Source organism: Salvelinus alpinus, chromosome 14 (assembly GCF_045679555.1).
Source record: "Salvelinus alpinus chromosome 14, SLU_Salpinus.1, whole genome shotgun sequence".
NCBI classification, from domain to species: Eukaryota; Metazoa; Chordata; class Actinopteri; order Salmoniformes; family Salmonidae; genus Salvelinus; species Salvelinus alpinus.
The window spans coordinates 35198790-35213577 of NC_092099.1; the positions used below are offsets into that span (position 1 = coordinate 35198790).

Sequence of the window (14788 nt, forward strand, 5' to 3'; positions counted from 1 at the left end):
CTATGCAGTTCGGACATCACTCATTCATATATTTTCATTTTTTCATTTTCATTCATTTATTCATTCCTTTACACTTGTACGGTAGTACAGAACTATAAGGTAGTTGTTGTGGAATTGTTAGGTCAGATTACTTGTTAGATATTACTGCATGGTCGGAACTAGAAGCACAAGCATTTCTCTACACTCGCATTAACATCTGCTAACCATGTGTATGTGACAAATAACATTTGATTTGATTTGATTTTGTTCCATGCCTATGAGTGTGCTGGATAACACAGAATCACACACACAAGTACAGACTCTCTCTCTTCTCTTTCATTCAATTCACATTATATTTAAGAGGCTTTATTGGCATGGGAAACATATGTTTACATTGCCAAAGCAAGTGAAATAGATAATAAACAAAAGTGAAATAATGAACAGTTAACATTACACTCACAAAAGTTCCAAAATATTAATATATACAGTGTTGTAATGATGTGCAAATAGTTAAAGTACAAAAGGGAAAATAAATAAACATAAATATAGGTTGTATTTACAATGGTGTTGGTCTTCACTAGTTGCCCTTTTCTCGTGGCAACAGGTCACAAATCTTGCTGCTGTGATTGCACATTGTGGTATTTCACCCAATAGATATGGGAGTTAATCGAAAATGGATTTGTTTTCGAATTCTTTGTAAATCTGTGTAATCTGAGGGAAATATGTTTCTCTATGGTCATACATTTGGCAGGAGGTTAGGAAGTGCAGCTCAGTTTCCACCTCATTTTGTGGGCAGTGTGCACATAGCCTGTCTTCTCTTGAGAGCCAGGTCTGCCTTCGGCAGACTTTCTCAATAGCAAGGATATGCTCACTGAGTTTGTACATAGTCAAAGATTTCCTTAATTTTGGGTCAGTCACGGTGGTCAGGTATTCTGGCACTGTGTACTCTCTGTTTAGGGCTAAATAGCATTCTTCTCATTTCTCATGATCTGGTAGGGTCTAATTGTGTTGCTGTCCTGGGGCTCTGTGTTGTTTTTTTTATGTTTGTGAACAGAGCCCCAGAACCAGCTTGCTTAGGGGGCTCTTCTCCAGGTAAATTTCTCTGTCGGTAATTACTTTGTTATGGAAGGTTTGGGAATCACTTCCTTTTAGGTGGTTATAGAATTTAACTTCTCTTTTCTGGATTTGATAATTAGCGGGTATCGGCCTAATTCTTCTCTGCATGCATTATTTTGTGTTTTACGTTGTACACGGATTATATTTTTGCAGCATTCTGCATGCAGAGTCTCAATTTGGTTTTTGTCCCATTTTGTGATTTCTTGGATGGTGAGCAGACCCCAGACCTCACAACCATGAAGGGCAAAGGGTTCTATAACTGATTCACATATTTTTTTGCCAGATCCTAATTGGGATGTCCAATTTTATGTTCCTTTTGATGGCATAGAAGGCCCTTCTTGCCTTGTCTCTCAAATCGTTCACAGCTTTGTGAAGGTACCTGTGGCACTGATGTTTAGGCCGAGGTATGTATAGTTTTTGTGTGTGCCCTAGGGCAATGGTGTCCTGGCAACTGGACCTTTTTTGGAACACCATTATTTTAGTCTTACTGAGATTTACTGTCAGGACCCAGGTCTGACAATCTGTGCAGAAGATCTAGGTGCTGCTGTAGGCCCTCCTTGGTTGGGGACAGAAGCACCAGATCATTGGCAAACAGTAGACATTTGACTTCAGATTCTAATAGGGTGAGGCCGGGTGCTGCAAACTGTTCTAGTGCCCTCGCCAATTTGTTGATCTACAGCTCTGGAAAAAATTGAGAGACCGCTGAAAAATGATCAGTTTCTCTGGTTTGACTATTTATAGGTATGTGTTTGGGTAAAATTAACATTTGTGTTTTATTCTATAAACTACTGACAACATTTCTCCCAAATTCCCCCCAATAATATTGTCATTCAGAGCATTTATTTGCAGAAAATGACAACTGGTCAAAATATCAAAAAGATACTGTGTTATCAGACCTCAAATAATGCAAAGAAAATAAGTTCATATTCATTTTTAAACAACACAATACTAATGTTTTAACTTAGGAAGAGTTCACAAATCAATATTGGGTGGAATAACCCTGATTTTTAATCACAGCTTTCATGCGTCTTGGCATGCTCTCCACCAGTCTTTCACATTGATGTTGGGTGACTTTATACCACTCCTGTCGCAAATATTCAAGCAGCTCGGGCTTTGTTTGATGGCTTGTGACAGTCCGTCATTCTCTTGATCACATTCCATAGGTTTTCAATGGGGTTCAGGTCTAGAGGTTGGGCTGGCCATGACAGGGTCTTGATCTGGTGGTCCTCTATCCACACCTTGATTGACCTGGCTGTGTGGCATGGAGCATTGTCCTGCTGGAAAAAACTATCCTCAGATTTGGAGAACATTGTCAGAGCAGAAGGAAGCAAGTTTTCTTCCAGGACAACCTTGTACACGTGACTTGATTCATGCGTCATTCACAAAGACAAATCTGCCCGATTCCAGCCTTGCGGAAGCACCCCCCGATGATAACCGATCCTCCACCAAATTTCATAGTGGGTGCGAGACACTGTGGCTTGTAGGCCTCTCCAGGTCTCGCACACACTGTGAAATTTGGTGGAGGATAGCAGACCCTCGTGCCAAATTGAGTTGAAAGCTTTTTTGAAATCAACAAAGCATGAGAAGACTACCTTTGTGAATACGTGGTCTGTTGTATGGTAGTTTGGTAAGAAGCCAATTTGACACTTGCTCAGTACATTGTTTTTGCTGAAGAAATGTACAAGTCTGCTGTTAATGATAATGCGAATGATTGTCCCAAGGTTGCTGTTGACGCATATCCCCTGGTAGTTATTGGGGTCAAATTTGTCTCCACTTTTGTGGATTGAGGTGATCAGTCCTTGGTTCCAAATATTGTGGAAGATGCTAGAGCTGAGGATGATGTTAAAGAGTTTAAGTATAGCCAATTGGAATTTGTTTCATTCAGGATACCATCAGGCATTTTTGGGTTGGAGGGTTTGTATTTTATTTTGTAGTTCATTCAATGTAATTAGAGAATCCAGTGGGTTCTGGTAGTCTTTAATAGTTGATTCTAAGATTTGCATTTGATCATGTATATGTTTTGGCTGTTTGTTCTTTGTTATAGAGCCAAAATGATTGGAGAAGTGGTTTATCCATACACCTCCGTTTTGGATAGATAGCGCTTTGTGTTGTTGTTTGTTTAGAGTTTTCCAATTTCCCAGAAGTGGTTAAATTCTATGGATTTTTCAGTTACATTGAGCTGATTTCTGACGTGCTGCTCCTTCTTTTTCCGTAATGTATTTCTGTATTGTTTTTAGTGATTCACCATAATGAAGGCGTAGGCTCAGGTTTTCTAGGTCTCTATGTTTTTGGTTGGATAGGTTTCTCAATTTCTTTCTTAGGTTTTTGCATTATACATCAAACCATTTATCATTGTTGTTCATTTTCTTAGGTTGTCTGCTTGAAAGCTTTCCACTGCCAAGTTTACACCTTCACTATTACAGTGAAACCTTTGTCCAGGGAATTGTCTAGGTGGGATTGAATTTGTTGTTGCCTAATGGTTTTTTGGTAGTTTTCCACACTATTTTCCTTCCATCTATAGCATTTCTTAATATTATTCAGTTCCTTTGGCTTTTATGTCTCGTGATTTGAGCATAGCTCTGTTCAATTAGAGTGTGATTTTGCTGTGGTCTGATAGGGGTGTCAGTGGACTGACTGACTGAACGCTCTAAGAGACTCTGGGTTGAGGTCAGTGATAAAGTAGTCTACAGTGCTACTGCCAAGAGATGAGCTATAGGTGTACCTACCATAGGAGCCCCCTCGAAGCCTACCATTGACTATGTACATACCCAGCGTCTGACAGAGCTGCAGAGGTTGTGACACCTTTTTGTTGGTTATGTTGTCGTAGTTGTGTCTAGGGGGGCACATGGGGGAAGGAATGCTGTCACCTCCAGGTAGGTGTTTGTCCCACTGAGGGTGTTGGGTTCTTGTCCAGTTCTGGCATTTAGGTCACCACAGACTAGTACATGTCCCTGAGCCTGAAAATTGTTGATCTCCCCCTCTAGGATGGAGAAGCTGTCATCATTTAGATTCTATTGGGGGATATATTTAGCACACATGAGGACATATTTCTCTGTTGAGATCATTTCCTTATTCATTTCTGTAAAATGTTCCTCTTTTGACTAATTTAATAGTGTGTGTTAGGTCTGCTCTATACCAAATTAGCATACCAGTCTCTTCCCTGTTTCACACCTGGTAGTTTGGTGGATGGGACTACCAGCTCTCTGTAACCTAGAGGGCAACCAGTGGGTCTGTCTCCATTATACCATGTTTCTTGTAGGATGACAATGTCTATATTTCCAATTTCTATGATGAAGTCAGAGTTCCGGCTCTTTAGGCCAAAGGCAGATGACCTCAGACCTTGTATATTCCAGGATGAGACAGTAAAAGCTTTCTGTTCCATAATGTCTAGTGTTGTTTTTGTGTGGTTTAGGGCCGGACCATCACAGTAGGTGTGAGCAGAGCATGTTGAGCATCTGATACATACCTCTTAGGTCGCAGGATGTGTTTTGGGCGGGTGTAATAGTTGGGGTTGGGTAGGGCTGGGCGATTAAATCAATAACAATATAAAAACGTTTAGATTAATTTTCAATAATGTCGATATAGAATAATTAGGTACAGCAGTCCATTTCACCTCTGTGACGCAGCAGCAAATCAAATCAAATCAAATTGTATTTGTCACATACACATGGTTAGCAGATGTTAATGCGAGTGTAGCGAAATGCTTGTGCTTCTAGTTCCGACAATGCAGTAATAACCAACGAGTAATCTAACCTAACAATTCCACAACTACTACCTTATACACACAAGTGTAAAGGGAAAATGAATATGTACATAAAGATATATGAATGAGTGACGGTACAGAACGGCATAGGCAAGATGCAGTAGATGGTATAGAGTATAGTATATACATATGAGATGAGTAATGTAGGGTATATAAACAAAGTGGCATAGTTTAAAGTGGCTAGTGATACATGTATTACATAAAGATGGCAAGATGCAGTAGAAGATATAGAGTACAGTATATACATATGAGATGAGTAATGTAGGGTATGTAAACATTATATTAAGTGGCATTGTTTAAAGTGGCTAGTGATACATTTTTACATACATTTCCATCAATTCCCATTATTAAAGTGGCTGGAGTTGAGTCAGTATGTTGGCAGCAGCCACTAAATGTTAGTGGTGGCTGTTTAACAGTCTGATGGTCTTGAGATAGAAGCTGTTTTTCAGTCTCTCGGTCCCTGCTTTGATGCACCTGTACTGACCTCGCCTTCTGGATGATAGCGGGGTGAACAGGCAGTGGCTCGGGTGGTTGTTGTCCTTGATGATCTTTATGGCCTTCCTGTGACATCGGGTGGTGTAGGTGTCCTGGAGGGCAGGTAGTTTGCCCCCGGTGATGCGTTGTGCAGACCTCACTACCCTCTGGAGAGCCTTACGGTTGTGGGCGGAGCAGTTGCTGTACCAGGCGGTGATACAGCCCGACAGGATGCTCTCGATTGTGCATCTGTAGAAGTTTGTGAGTGCTTTTGGTGACAAGCCGAATTTCTTCAGCCTCCTGAGGTTGAAGAGGCGCTGCTGCGCCTTCTTCACAACGCTGTCTGTGTGGGTGGACCAATTCAGTTTGTCCGTGATGTGTACGCCGAGGAACTTAAAACTTACTTCCCTCTCCACTGCTGTCCCGTCAATGTGGATAGGGGGGTGCTCCCTCTGCTGTTTCCTGAAGTCCACATTCATCTCCTTTGTTTTGTTGATGTTGAGTGTGAGGTTATTTTCCTGACACCACACTCCGAGGGCCCTCACCTCCTCCCTGTAGGCCGTCTCGTCGTTGTTGGTAATCAAGCCTACCACTGTAGTGCCGTCCGCAAACTTGATGATTGAGTTGCAGGCGTGCATGGCCACGCAGTCGTGGGTGAACAGGGAGTACAGGAGAGGGCTCAGAACGCACCCTTGTGGGGCCCCAGTGTTGAGGATCAGCGGGGTGGAGATGTTGTTACCTACCCTCACCACCTGGGGGCGGCCCGTCAGGAAGTCCAGTACCCAGTTGCACAGGGCGGGGTCGAGACCAAGGATCTCGAGCTTGATGACGAGTTTGGAGGGTACTATGGTGTTAAATGCTGAGCTGTAGTCGATGAACAGCATTCTCACATAGGTATTCCTCTTGTCCAGATGGGTTAGGGCAGTGTGCAGTGTGGTTGCGATTGCGTCGTCTGTGGACCTATTGGGTTGGTAAGCAAATTGGAGTGGGTCTAGGGTGTCAGGTAGGGTGGAGGTGATATGGTCCTTGACTAGTCTCTCAAAGCACTTCATGATGACGGAAGTGAGTGCTACGGGGCGGTAGTCGTTTAGCTCAGTTACCTTAGCTTTCTTGGGAACAGGAACAATGGTGGCCCTCTTGAAGCATGTGGGAACAGCAGACTGGGATAAGGATTGATTGAATATGTCCGTAAACACACCAGCCAGCTGGTCTGTGCATGCTCTGAGGACGCGGCTGGGAATGCCGTCTGGGCCTGCGGCCTTGCGAGGGTTAACACGTTTAAATGTTTTACTCACCTCGGCTGCAGTGAAGGAGAGCCCGCAGGTTTTGGTAGCGGGCCGTGTCAGTGGCACTGTATTGTCCTCAAAGCGAGCAAAAAAGTTATTTAGTCTGTCTGGGAGCAAGACATCCTGGTCCGCGACGGGGCTGGTTTTCTTTTTGTATTCCGGGATTGACTGTAGACCCTGCCACTTACCTCTTGTGTCTGAGCTGTTGAATTGCTACTCTACTTTGTCTCTATATACTGGCACTTAGCTTGTTTGATTGCCTTGGGGAGGGAATAGCTACACTGTTTGTATTCGGTCATGTTTCCGGTCACCTTGCCCTGGTTAAAAGCAGTGGTTCGCGCTTTCAGTTTCGCGCGAATGCTGCCATCAATCCACAGTTTCTGGTTTTGGGAATGTTTTAATCGTTGCTGTGGGTATTACGTCGCTGATGCACTTTCTAATGAACTCGCTCACCGAATCAGCGTATTCGTCAATGTTGTTGTTGGACGCAATGCGGAACATATCCCAATCCACGTGATCGAAGCAGTCTTGAAGCATGGAATCAGATTGGTCGGACCAGCGTTGAACAGACCTGAGCGCGGGAACGTCTTGTTTTAGTTTCTGTTTGTAGGCTGGAAGCAACAAAATGGAGTCGTGGTCAGCTTTTCCGAAAGGAGGGCGGGGGAGGGCCTTATATGCGTCGCGGAAGTTAGAATAACAATGATCTAGGGTTTTACCAGCCCTGGTAGCACAATCGATATGCTGATAGAATTTAGGGAGTTTTGTTTTCAGATTAGCCTTGTTAAAATCCCCAGCTACGATGAATGCAGCCTCAGGGTGTGTGGTTTACATAGAGTCAACATGCAGAGAAATGACAATATGCATGTGGAGAGGTATACGCCCAGTAAAACCACTTACCACCTCGAGTGATGGCGTAGCCACTATTAACCACGAAAAATGTGGGATTTTAGGCGAAAACAGTGGCAGTGATAGCCATGGAGAAGGATCAGCTTCCAACGAAGAAATGATTGTTAAAAAGGGTTCAACTGAAGCTATAGCAGAGGGGATCATTGACACTCTCGCCTCCTGGGGACTCAGTCAAGACAGACAGGTCTGCATAACAAATGATAGTGGTGTGAACGTGGTGAAGGCCGCTCAAATCAACAAATGTACCCGACTACAATGTTTTGGACATTGTCTGCATTTGGCCATTGGTAAGTAACCTTGTCAATTGTGTATATTGAAGTGATTGGTTAGATTAAACTAAATGTGATTTATTTTTTCATCAACTGATTAAGTTAGATATTACATTTGTACATAACTAAAGGGATTATTGTGATTTTTTTATTTGATTAAAATCTCTTGATTTCTCTTAGAGAGAGTGGGTAGAGACAAATGGGTGGATCGAGCATTTGGAGTATGTAAGAAAGGGGTAGGTGCCTTTTCCTATTCATGTAAAAAGAAGAGAGACAGGGCGGTTGCTCAAAAAGAACACAACCTACCCCAGCACAAGTTGGTGACAGAGTCGCCTACCAGGTGGGGATCACGTTAAAAGACGGTGCAAAGAGTACTGGAGCAGGAGAAAGCCATTTCACAGGTCTTGTCCAGTGACAAGAAGACCCGGCACTTAGCTCCCACTTATACAGATATAGATGTTCTTGAGTCCATCAACCAGGCATTGACCCCACTCCTAGAATTCACAGATGCTCTGTCTGGTGAGTCTTATGTCAGTGTGTCTTACCTAAAGCTAGTACTACACCTGTTCAATACAGAGGTCATGAAACCTGATGATGGTGAAACAGAGCTCACCCAAACCATCAAAACGATAGTCATGGACTATCTGAATGAGAAATATGATGACCTAGCCACAGATGACCTCCTGGACATAGCCTCGTTGGTCGACCCTCGGTTTAAAAAACATTACATCAAAGAGGAGAAGGTGGGCCACATAAAAGCGAGAGCTGTCTCAGAGATGGTCAATGAGAAACATGAAAACCCAAGCCCAGCACAGGGAGACGTTGCTGCTGCTTCACCACAACTGACAGCTAAAAAGAGAAAGTCAATGGGCAGTTTTTTCAAAAAGCCATGCTCCACCACCACAGGTCTTACTGAAATCCAGCTGGTAGAAAAGGAACTCAGCTGCTACCTTCAGTCTCCTGATGCTGACAGTGAAACCAATCCACTGGACTGGTGGAAGATCCACCCCAAAAACTTTCCCAAAGTCAGTCACATGGCAAAGCACTACCTGTGCATTCCTGCGACCAGCTCCCCCTCAGAGTGTTTTTAACACAGGTGGCAACATAGTGACCTGCCATAGGGCAGCTTTAAAGCCAGAGACCGTAGACAGACTTGTCTTTCTTGCTTGTAACTTGTAAGACAACAACTACCCCAACTTCAACTGTGATTTTATTTCTTGCTCATGACTTGTAAGGGTTTACAGTTTAAACAAAAGTGGAGTTAAAATGTTATTTGTGAGTTCTTCTACTTCTGACAGGCTTGAATCTGAAGCAGATATGCACCTTTTAAACATTTTCTGCTTAATATCGTGATAATTATCGTTATCGATCGTAAAAAAAATATATACAGATTGGAGTCATTAAAACTAGTTTTGAAACCACCCACAAATTTCTTGTGATATTATACCAAAGTGAAATAAACAAAAATGATCAGTAAACATTACACTCACAGAAGTTCCAAAAGAATAAAGACATTACAAATGTCTCACATAAAGGAGGAGTGGAAATGATGTAAAGCAACATGTTTCTTAGTGCTCTCTGTAGGGAGATGTTAGTGAAAGAGGTCTGGTCTCTGATAACTCATAATGACACTGTTTACTGCCTACACACACACGGCTTCCTCTCCATCACATACCTTGTATTATACCTTTTATAGAGTCACATAGTTATAGGCCACTCCCTGCGTGGGTTTGTGTAGGCTACATGTATATGTGTCTGCCCATCTGATTGTATAGCTATGGTGTTAAGGGTGAATCCATCCCATGGGGATTATTGTTCACTTCATTTCCCGTACTGGTTCTGGGGGAGTTTTCAGCATGCTGTGTATTGACTGATTGGCTTCTGTGTGTTTCAGACATTACACACACACTTTCAAAACACATTTGTGTTTGAGTGTGTCTGTCTGCGTAAGTAAGTATATACTGTAGGTCTAAAACTAACGAGGCCCCTATGTGTGCCTATGTATTTAAACTATGTGCTGACTGAGTGTGTGAGGGTTGATGGCTAACTCTGCAGGGAGAGATGGAGAGAGGGAGAATGAGTGAGAGCTTGTGAAAGCAATGGATAGCAAGAAAGAGGGAGGAGAGAGTGGGAGGTAGGAAATGAGGAGGGATGGTGGAGGGGTTGTTAGATCTCTGTTTCACAGGGAGATGCGGTTCAGCGGAAATATATGAGAGAGAGAGAGAGAGAGAGAGAGAGAGAGAGAGAGAGAGAGAGAGAGAGAGAGAGAGAGAGAGAGAGAGAGAGAGAGAGAGAGAGAGAGAGAGAGAGAGAGAGAGAGAGAGAGAGAGAGAGAGAGAGAGAGAGAGAGAGAGAGAGAGAGAGAGAGAGAGAGAGAGAGAGAGAGAGAGAGAGAGAGAGAGAGAGAGAGAGAGAGAGAGAGAGAGAGAGAGAGAGAGAGAGAGAGAGAGAGAGAGAGAGAGAGAGAGAGAGAGAGAGAGAGTATATAAAAGTCTGCTTTTACACTTCAGTCTGGGGATTGACCCTGGGGGGGGAATTTGCCCTAGGCCATGTTATCATCAGTGTTGCATCACATGACCGTTGTAAAGCCCATAATGCCTGCCCTGCAAACACACACACAGACGTCCCCACACCCTAATATGTGTCTAATAATAGTTTGAGCCTTAATTTGTCTGTCATGCCATACCAAGCCACCCTCAGGTAACATCCATGGTGTGAATGTTGTTGTAGCGTAACAGGAGCTGTCTCATTAGATGTGTAGTATAGTATGAGGTGCTCGTAATGTGATGCTAGATTCACTGTAGGTGATTTGTCTTTATAAATACACACCACAGGAGGTTGGTGGCACCTTAATTGGGGAAAACGGGCTTGTGTTAATGACTGGAACAGAATCAGTGGAATGGTATCAAATACATCAAACTCTGTTTCCAGGTGTTTGATGCCATTCCATTTGCTCCGTTCCAACCATTATTATGAGCCGTCCTCCCCTCAGCATCCTCCTGTGATACACAGATAATACACATATAAGAACACATGCACACTCACACACATTGTGATGCTGGGTGACTTTAACCTCCCCACGTCTACCTTTGACTCATTCCTCTCTGCCTCCTTCTTTCCACTCCTCTCCTCTTTTGACCTCACCCTCTCACCTTCCCCCCCTACTCACAAGGCAGGCAATACGCTTGACCTCATCTTTACTAGATGCTGTTCTTCCACTAATCTCATTGCAACTCCCCTCCAAGTCTCCGACCACTACCTTGTATCCTTTTCCCTCTCGCTCTCATCCAACACTTCCCACACTGCCCCTACTCGGATGGTATCGCGCCGTCCCAACCTTCGCTCTCTCTCCCCCGCTACTCTCTCCTCTTCCATCCTATCATCTCTTCCCTCTGCTCAAACCTTCTCCAACCTATCTCCTGATTCTGCCTCCTCAACCCTCCTCTCCTCCCTTTCTGCATCCTTTGACTCTCTATGTCCCCTATCCTCCAGGCTGGCTCGGTCCTCCCCTCCTGCTCCGTGGCTCGACGACTCATTGCGAGCTCACAGAACAGGGCTCCGGGCAGCCGAGCGGAAATGGAGGAAAACTCGCCTCCCTGCGGACCTGGCATCCTTTCACTCCCTCCTCTCTACATTCTCCTCTTCTGTCTCTGCTGCTAAAGCCAATTTCTACCACTCTAAATTCCAAGCATCTGCCTCTAACCCTAGGAAGCTCTTTGCCACCTTCTCCTCCCTCCTGAATCCTCCTCCCCCTCCTCCCCCCTCCTCCCTCTCTGCTGATGACTTCGTCAACCATTTTGAAAAGAAGGTCGACGACATCCGATCCTCGTTTGCTAAGTCAAACGACACCGCTGGTTCTGCTCACACTGCCCTACCCTGTGCTTTGACCTCTTTCTCCCCTCTCTCCAGATGAAATCTCGCGTCTTGTGACGGCCGGCCGCCCAACAACCTGCCCGCTTGACCCTATCCCCTCCTCTCTTCTCCAGACCATTTCCGGAGACCTTCTCCCTTACCTCACCTCGCTCATCAACTCATCCTTGACCGCTGGCTACGTCCCTTCCGTCTTCAAGAGAGCGAGAGTTGCACCCCTTCTGAAAAAACCTACACTCGATCCCTCCGATGTCAACAACTACAGACCAGTATCCCTTCTTTCTTTTCTCTCCAAAACTCTTGAACGTGCCGTCCTTGGCCAGCTCTCCTGCTATCTCTCTCAGAATGACCTTCTTGATCCAAATCAGTCAGGTTTCAAGACTAGTCATTCAACTGAGACTGCTCTTCTCTGTGTCACGGAGGCGCTCCGCACTGCTAAAGCTAACTCTCTCTCCTCTGCTCTCATCCTTCTAGACCTATCGGCTGCCTTTGATACTGTGAACCATCAGATCCTCCTCTCCACCCTCTCCGAGCTGGGCATCTCCGGCGCGGCCCACGCTTGGATTGCGTCCTACCTGACAGGTCGCTCCTACCAGGTGGCGTGGCGAGAATCTGTCTCCGCACCACGTGCTCTCACCACTGGTGTCCCCCAGGGCTCTGTTCTAGGCCCTCTCCTATTCTCGCTATACACCAAGTCACTTGGCTCTGTCATATCCTCACATGGTCTCTCCTATCATTGCTATGCAGACGACACACAATTAATCTTCTCCTTTCCCCCCTCTGATAACCAGGTGGTGAATCGCATCTCTGCATGTCTGGCAGACATATCAGTGTGGATGACGGATCACCACCTCAAGCTGAACCTCGGCAAGACGGAGCTGCTCTTCCTCCCGGGGAAGGACTGCCCGTTCCATGATCTCGCCATCACGGTTGACAACTCCATTGTGTCCTCCTCCCAGAGTGCTAAGAACCTTGGCGTGATCCTGGACAACACCCTGTCGTTCTCAACTAACATCAAGGCGGTGACCCGTTCCTGTAGGTTCATGCTCTACAACATTCGCAGAGTACGACCCTGCCTCACGCAGGAAGCGGCGCAGGTCCTAATCCAGGCACTTGTCATCTCCCGTCTGGATTACTGCAACTCGCTGTTGGCTGGGCTCCCTGCCTGTGCCATTAAACCCCTACAACTCATCCAGAACGCCGCAGCCCGTCTGGTGTTCAACTTTCCCAAGTTCTCTCACGTCACCCCGCTCCTCCGCTCTCTCCACTGGCTTCCAGTTGAAGCTCGCATCCGCTACAAGACCATGGTGCTTGCCTACGGAGCTGTGAGGGGAACGGCACCTCCGTACCTTCAGGCTCTGATCAGGCCCTACACCCAAACAAGGGCACTGCGTTCATCCACCTCTGGCCTGCTCGCCTCCCTACCTCTGAGGAAGTACAGTTCCCGCTCAGCCCAGTCAAAACTGTTCGCTGCTCTGGCACCCCAATGGTGGAACAAACTCCCTCACGACGCCAGGTCAGCGGAGTCAATCACCACCTTCCGGAGACACCTGAAACCCCACCTCTTTAAGGAATACCTAGGATAGGATAAAGTAATCCTTCTAACCCCCCCCCCTTAAAAGAGTTAGATGCACTATTGTAAAGTGGTTGTTCCACTGGATATCATAAGGTGAATGCACCAATTTGTAAGTCGCTCTGGATAAGAGCGTCTGCTAAATGACTTAAATGTAAATGTAAAATGTTATTTTCAGGCCTCAGTCGCTACTTGTGCTACTTGTGCTAGCAGGACTTTGAGTCACACTGAAGCTGTTTTGCTTGAACGGAAGATCAACTATGGGTAGCATTTTGATTCTGAGTGTTGCTGTTTTTAACTGAACTTCCTTCCATTGTGGTGTCCATGACGTCATACAGGCTTCCATATAGACGTGAGCTAAATCACCATGGAACAATGGGCAGCAGTGGAGTGGAGCTAATCTGAACAGTGAACATAGTAGCTAACTGATATCATTGTTATTCGCTGTTGTGAGACCGTAGCCAAGAATACAGGAAGTCTTGTGCTAACCTGTAGCCTTGGACAGCGTAGCTCAGTCCCCCTCTAAGGCTATTCTCTCCCTGTTGGTAAACTGGGTTGTATGGAGGTACTGAGCTTGGGAGAGAGACACCTAGTGGCACTAGTATACAACTGCAGGTGACATCTGTCTCTTCTTCCTATTTCTTTCTCTCTCTCCCTCTCGTCAGACCTGTCAAGGAATCGTTTGGCGGAGGTCCCCTTGGAGGTGTGTCACCTGGTCGCCTTGGAATCGCTGAACCTCTATCACAACTGTATCAAAACTATTCCTGACACCATCATCAACCTACAGTCACTCACCTCCTTAAACCTCAGGTAAGACTTGAACCTACTCTTAACAGCTTGTTAAGACCCAGGTGTTTGGTGCCAACTGTTCCCCAGGGCCGACATGCTTGTTAGCCTTCACGCATCACGACACCTCTCAACGGGCTGATGTCACCACTTCCATTCTCATGGCAGGACCACAAGGCAACAACACATCCTGTCTGTCTGTGTTTGTGTAATACGCTATGATGTCATACCCAGGTCACTCTAACTGTTTTAGTCTATCTTTCTCCAGTGTCCACTCCTTCTTTATCTAGCTATCGACAGAGACCAACAGAGAGAGAGAGTGAGCGAGAGAGAAAGAAGGGCAGAGGGAGAGAGAGAGACAGAGACAGATATGTAGGGAGAAGGAGAGAGAGACATAAAGGGAGAGAGAGGGAGAGAGAAAGAGTCATCATATCAGTGCTAACCTGTTTTTTTACTGCCGGCTGTATGCATCATCAACCTGAGACAAGCTCAGTAGTCTCTGTACTTCATGTCTCTAATCTCTTCATTCATGCTCACACCACCGTGTAACTGAGGCAAGTACGTTAGTCATATCTCTAATACAGGCAGGCAGGCAGGCAGGCAGGCAGGCAGGCAGGCAGGCAGGCAGGCAGGCAGGCAGGCAGGCAGGCAGGCAGGCAGGCAGGCAGGCAGGCAGGCAGGCAGGCAGGCAGGCAGGCAGGCAGGCAGGCAGGCAGGCAGGCAGGCAGGCAGGCAGGCAGGCAGGCAGGCAGGCAGGCAGGCAGGC

General features: G+C 45.7%; 1 protein-coding gene across 1 annotated transcript in view; it reads left to right on the forward strand.

The window, feature by feature from the left end:
• LOC139538850 (leucine-rich repeat and calponin homology domain-containing protein 1-like) overlaps positions 1–14788 on the forward strand; it is a 92102-nt gene that overhangs the window by 31585 nt on the left and 45729 nt on the right. The window contains exon 2 of the mRNA XM_071341339.1: positions 13902–14046. Within this exon, the coding sequence (XP_071197440.1) occupies positions 13902–14046 (145 nt within the window). The remainder of the gene's footprint in view (positions 1–13901; positions 14047–14788) is intronic.